The 6,677-nt window shown below is 57.5% G+C and overlaps 1 protein-coding gene across 3 annotated transcripts in view; it reads right to left on the reverse strand.

The window, feature by feature from the left end:
• Positions 1-6,677, reverse strand: part of PHC2 (polyhomeotic homolog 2) — an 88,296-nt gene that overhangs the window by 41,776 nt on the left and 39,843 nt on the right. For all 3 annotated transcript variants that reach the window (XM_032798474.2, XM_032798475.2, XM_032798476.2), the window contains exons 3-4: positions 1,290-1,448; positions 213-290 (exon numbers count right to left, since the gene is read on the reverse strand). In XM_032798474.2, the coding sequence (XP_032654365.1) occupies positions 213-290; positions 1,290-1,448 (237 nt within the window). The remainder of the gene's footprint in view (positions 1-212; positions 291-1,289; positions 1,449-6,677) is intronic.

The following is a 6,677-nucleotide window of genomic DNA, read 5'->3' on the forward strand; positions in this document are numbered from 1 at the left end:
TGGACTCAGAGCTCCAGGGCTGATGGAGGGAGCTGTCCTGGAGCTCCAGCACAGAGAGGTAGGGGAGTGTGTGTGTGCGCATGTGTGTGAGTGAGAGAGAGAGAGAGAATACATGGGTGTCACCGCCTAGGAAGAGCTGGAGCAGTCACGGGTCCCACCAGGGGTCACTCAGCCCGCTGGGCCGAGGGGCACTGCCCTGGGGCGGGACTTACTGTGGGCTGCTGGGATGGTGTCGGGGGTGGGGCATTGTTGCTGGAGGAGCCGCCCTGCCTGTTAGCAGCCAGACTCGCCTGGAAGAGAGAGCAAAAGGCAGGTCACTCCCACCTGGAGCCCAGCCCAGGCGGGGAGTCCTGCACCAACAGCCCCTGGTCCCTCCCGACCCTTCAACACGGGGCCAGGGGTTCACAAAGCTCATCCCTGGAAATGTTAGCTCTCAAGTTTCCCTGCAAACCCCAGCCCCATTAAAACCCGTCCACACCTAATTCCCAAATGAAACTAGAACAAAACCCTGTCAGTTCATTCGGGCCACGACCCCATCCGCATGGTGCCTGCTGGCATCAGCTGCACAGCCCACAGGCTCCCACCCCGCTGGGCAGGACTCATGCCTAGAGCCGGGCACTTGTCCTCCATTCCGATGGCTGGTGTCACACTCAGGCCTCTGCAGGGGCTCGGCTGCTCCTGTTCACCCGGCTGCACTGGGGCACAAACAGAGCCAGTGTTCAAAACGCTCCTCTGGGTCCCCAACTCGGCGCAGGTAGCGCAGATCTCTGCCTATCGCCAGCACTGGAGCAGTCAGTGGGGCCTGTTCCCAACTCCTCCCGTCCAGTTGCCTCTTGCCCCAGGGGGCAACAGCCCAGTGACCTACCCTGAAGGGTACAGAGCCTGGGGGTGCCTGAGCAGCCCACCCTCATCACCCATGGGCTCCTCCTCACCTGCCAGAGTGTCACGGTGCCCACCTGTGGGACGGCCTTCTGGAATCCATGGGTGGTACCTAGATACCATGGTGATGGGCGTGTGAGAAAGTGGGTGCAGGGGGACGGCTGACGGCTGAGTGGGGAACGGACAGATTCAGCACATAAGAGAGAGATCTAAGTCCCTATCCCGTGCCCATCACTACGGCACGACTAGCAGGGGCTTGATTCTGGGCCCCGAGCCCAATGCCAGTCTGAAGCCAGCAGGATTGGGGCGATGTAAACAGCAGGAAGGGAGACTCGGGCATCCAGAGGAGACAAGCGCTCATCCTCTGCTATTGCGCCGCACAGCGTCTGTAACCCGTGATCCCCCTGTACCTGTTGCACGGCCGCCAGGCTTTGGAGCTGGGCGCTGCTGAGGTGCTGCTGCTGCAGGGCGGCCGTCTGCAGCATGAGGTGCTGCTGCTGTGCTGCATACATCTGCTGCAGGTACTGTGCCGCGGTGCTGGGCTGCCGGTGCAGGGCCTGCTGGATCACCTGGCAAGAGAGCTTGGAGGCATGAGTCCCTCAGCGGGCCCGGCACAGCCCCAGACCTGCCCCACGTCAGCCCCAGGTGCCTTGGCCTGCAGCTGGGCCCCTCCAACCAAGGCTGCATTTTGCTCTGAGAGCAGAAGAGAGGGAGGCCCCTGGGCCGGGTGGAAAACAAGGAGACGGCTCTGGAACACGCCCTCCGCCCACCCCCCCTCCTCCTCCCCGAACAGCCCTGCCCGGAGCTTTGCAAAGGGCAGGTCAGAGAGGTCACGGAGCGTTAATCTCTCGTGGAGGTTTTCAATCTGCTTGGGGCCATGATGCCAAGGGCTGCCCCATACATCACAGCCTGGGGCCTGCCCATGCTGCTCAGATCCCTTCCCCTGCCCCCCGGCCATCCATCACCCCACACAAAGCAGACTGACAGCTCCTCTCTGGCCAGCCTGTCTGGCATCTGACCCAGGCCGGAAGGGGGGCCAGCCTGGGGAATGCAGGGATCTTACAGTGAATGATGGGACTTTGGCCAAGTGGTTTCAGCCAGGAGAGTCCGGTAACAGGAGGTATCTGCGAGAGAACTGGCCAATGGCCCTGCACCAAAGCGTTTACCCCATGCTTCACTTACACAGCGGACCAGCACCCGCAGAGCCACAGAGACCCCCAGGCTTAGAGCTAAGTACTGGGTGCTTCTCTCTACAGCCCTGACCCCCGCGCAGCGTCTGAGCGCTGGGCAGGATCCAGTCTTCGTTGCGATTCTCCAGCACTCCCAGCCCAGTCACAGGCTCCAGGACCCAACGTGACCTGCCAAGAGCCTTTTGGGAGGCACTGTCCTTCCAATTCCAGGTCCTTTCAGTGGGAACTGAGCACTCAGCACTGCACAGGCTCGGGCCCTGTGTGGACAGGCTAAGAAACTACAAACACACTTTCCAACAAAAGAGCTGAACCCGGGGTCCTCCAACCTGCCTGCCAGGTCCTGGGTTTAGTGCCCAGACAGCACTTTTCATCAGCAGGTTTACACAGCGCTCAATGACACTCCCCACTCTGCACTCCTGGGGAAGCTGAGGCCAGAGGCTATGCTGGGAATGGAATTCCAGTCTCCCGAGTCCCACTCCAGTGCTTTATACATAGAGTTCAGGAGGCTGGGTTAACACTCACAAATCGCCAAGCAGAGCAATTGCTGAGCTGTAATGAGCAGCACCAAATCCTGGCCTCAGGGTCAGCAGCGGTGGGGGCTGGGACTGCTCCAGGTTTGTTTTGTGCACTGCACCTTTAAATGTCTAGGAGCCTGATAGCAGTAGGGGGAGCTGCCGTTCTGTGGGGCAGAGTCACTGCAGCAGGTTCTAGAGGAGATGCCCACACTGTGCTCTCTCCCAGAGACTTTGCTTTGGTTCTTTCTTGTCTTGATTTCCCTTAATCCAAGCCTTCCAAGTGAAAGGCTCACTTTGATCTTAGTGAATGGAAAACACAGCAAGGTGTGTGCAGTGCCCGAGTCTGCGGACAGACAAAAACAATGGGACAGATCTCCAGCTCGTGCCAATCAACATATCTCCACTGAGGTAGGCTGATTTACACCAGCTACAGATCAGGGCCAGAAGCTCTGAGAGAGATGTCAAGCTTTCATCTTTCATTTCACTGGGGTGCTAAGGGTAACTTGCAAAGAGAAAAATAAACAGTTTGTGCCCTTTGTTGCATCTGACTGGGGGATAAAGAACGCCTCGAAAGGTTTGCTCTTTTTAAAAGCCGTTTTTCTGGTTGTCTTCTTGTCAGAAGTCCAGCTTGGATGATCTCTGTTCCCTGGGTGCTCTATGGAGGACAGGAGATGTATGACATTGTATGAAATCACACATACCATGAGAGTACATGAGACAGACAAGAAGAGCTGTCAAGTCTGTTTGCATTTAACTCACATACCTAACGAACCCTTGGCAGAAAAGCAGTCTTTGTTAAAGGGCCAACCTACCAGGTCCTTCAGTTAAGGACTGAGCTAACTTCCACCCTACTGCCCTGAGCCTTCCAAGGTATCCTCCAGCCAAGCCTTGGCAGTCCTCACCTACGCCCTAGGGCTAATAAAGCCATAAAAAGACCCATCCAGATCTACTCCAGGCATCAGAGAGAAGGAAAAAGGCCCAAACCCGCCTGTCTCCGTGCAGCTCACCTCAAACTCTGAGGCTTAGTGGCAAATGACAAGGCCACATTAACTCTTTCACTGCTGGTCATCTCATCACAAATATCTACCTACTGTAGGTAGTGATCTGGCCCCACTGCAGTAGTGTCTGCACTCCAGCTTAAATATATTTCTCCTCCCACCCCCATGGCAGGCAGGTTATTCCCATTGTACAGGGAGGAGAGGGGAGGGAATGAGCCCAGAGCGACTAAGTGACCTTCCAATGCTCTCATAGAGCATCTGGGACCAAGCAGGGACTTGGCCCTAGGGGTCTCCAGCCATGTGCTCACATCTTAATGACTGGTCCTCGCTAACCCACCTGGGATGTGGGGTGGAGTCAGCCCTTCTTTATCTTAGCCAGGAGGAATAGCTCAGCGGTTTGAGCATTGGCCTACTAAACCCAGGGTCATGAGTTCAATCCTTGAGGGGGGCAATTTGGGGCAAAAATCTGTGTGGGGATTGGTCCTGCCTTGAGCGGGGGGTTGGACTAGATGGACCTCCCCTTCCAACCCTGATATTCTATGATTTTATGATCTCCCCTGTGACCTCTGGCCTGAATGGAGTGGTAACAGTCTGCTCCATGTTAGACCCTAGTATATTGACCATACAGTCCTGCCATCACGGGCAGAAACCCACCCAGCATTTATTAATATCTAGGAGACACCTGTAACCAAAAGACCTTAAAGCACTTTGCAGACATTACCTTAAACAACATGCTGGGACAGGTCAGAATGCTCACCCCTATTTTAGAGGTGGGGAAACTGAGGCACAAAGAGGGGCCATGCCCACAGCCACAAACCAAGAGCACGGGGTAGAACCCAGTGTCCCTCTCTAACCAAGCAGGCCTTGAAGTTGAGAGCAGAAGGTACTGGCTTGGGGACAAAAATCCTGATGAGAACATTGTAGGGCTCCAAACAAGCTTCCAAGAGACAGGAAACCCAGAAGTAAGAAAGCACTGGGCAAATTGCTGCTCCCCTCGGCACCTCGACAACAGAGCAAAGGCAGCGCCAGGCGAGCTTCAGCATAGCTCCACTGCCCCCTGCTACCACAGGCCATCCAGACCTCGCACCTCCAGCTGGCGGCAGGTGTCGGACGTACCCGGACCCCACGGCACAAGGATCCCAGATCACCCCTCTCACTTGCACGACTGCTCGGGAGAGATCGCAAGCCCGCCCCCGCAGGCCCAGAGCATCCCAGCTGCCATGGTCAGTCCAAGCTGGACCTCTGAGCCGCAATCAGACTCCATTTCAGCCCCCGCCCCTTCGCAGAGAGACCCTCTGCCGCTTCCACACAACACCACAAAGTTCAGCCAATGGCTAAAATAAAGGCTTTACCAATATGCGTCGAGCCAGCCCCCTCGTCTCCTCCCCCGCTGCAGCCTCCCTGGCACACCCCTCCCCCACAGCCCATTCAAAGCACTGCTGAACTCACCCCGCAGCGGACCCATCGTTCAGACCATGTCACCGCCTCTCTAGATCCCGCTGCACCCCCGCCCGCCCGCCACCCTTCGGGGCTCTGCTCCCACAACTCACCCACCCTGGGCTACCTCTGCCCACCCTGGTGGGACACCAGCCTCGGCAGCCCCCCGTCTCCTCAGGGCAGCATGCCCTCCCTGAACTGATCTGTGAGCCCACTGCCCTCTCCTCTTTCCACCCCTCTCAGTGTAGGGTCTTTAATGGGGCTCAGCCAATGGATGGGCAGAGGAGACTTGACAGAACCCCCAAGGACACAGAAACATGGGTAGGGGTGTCTGCAAACCACATGCTCCTCCATTGTGTCTGGCCCATGGCACCCATGGCGGGTCGCCCATTCTCTGTGGCCAAACCACTGCTGTGCCAACACCAGAAGGGTCTGCCACTCCCCCGCCCGGGGCAGATGGTCAGACAAGGTGCAGGGCTCAGGGCCCTCAGGCAAGTAAGCTCTTTGGGGCAGGAAGCACATGTGTGCGTGCACACCCATCCCCTGGGCACTGCCCCTCTAGGAACGGTACCACAGCCATGCTTCAGAGCACACGGGGCCACCACGCATGCTCAGCCCATGCCGAGCCACGTCGCAGAAGACCATGCATGTGTTTCTCCTCAGGGGGCTGATTTCCAAAGGTTGCTGTTCCTCCTCCAGGCCCAAAGCTCCGGCTGCTGAGTTGGAGCACAGAGGCTGGGGATCAGCTGGCAGGAGTGGGGGAGCCTGTTCTTGTATCATGCATGGGGGTGCAGAGGGTTCAGGGGGTTGTTAGTACCAGTCCCCCAATGTCAGGGTGTCCCTGGAGCCCAGGGAGCAGTGTCTGCTGTATATATGGAAGGGTTGGTTTTATGTCGGATGCAGAACTCAGGGAGGCCAACTCAGAGAGGAGAAAGCGTCTTTGGAGATTGGGCTGGTAACAAACTCCAGAGCCCCCCTGGTGTCAGCAGCAGCCCAGAAGGGTCCCTGAGTTGCCAAGTGGGCCTAGGGCACCCCCTCCTCCATTTCTAAAGCAAAGAGCGGGGCCAGAGCTGGTGACACTTCCATCACAGCTCGGGGCCTTCAGGATGCAGCCCCCTCAGACGGACCCCAAACCAGGTTCCCATGAACCAAGGCCAGGTGTGCAAAAAGGCTGGGCAAGTCGCAGGCAGGCTGGGTGCTGAGTGTTCCTGGACGTCTGGCCCCATTGGTGGGTGCTGAGCCATTAATAACCTGGCCCCAACTTTCCTGCAGCACCAGTAGCTGCACTGTTCCCACAACACACAAACCAGGGGTCACGCAATGGAATGAACAGGCAGCAGGTTTAACACAAACAAGAGGATGTACTTCTTCACACAACGCTTACATAACACGGGGAACCCACCTCCGTGGGATGTCGTGAAGGCTAAATTCACCGGCTATTAGCCAGGATGGCCAGGGACGTAACCCCGTGCTCGGGGCAACCCTAAACCTCTGACTGCCAGGAGTGGCAGATGGGGTGTATCACTCCAGAACTACACACTCCCCAAAGCTCTAGTTCCGGCACGGTAGGACACTGGGCTAGATGGACCATTGGCCAGGACCAGAACTGCAGCTCTTATGTTCTGACTGCCTAGGGGAGTGGGGCGGGGGGGGGGGGG

Source organism: Chelonoidis abingdonii, chromosome 23, assembly GCF_003597395.2.
Source record: "Chelonoidis abingdonii isolate Lonesome George chromosome 23, CheloAbing_2.0, whole genome shotgun sequence".
NCBI lineage: Eukaryota > Metazoa > Chordata > Testudines > Testudinidae > Chelonoidis > Chelonoidis abingdonii.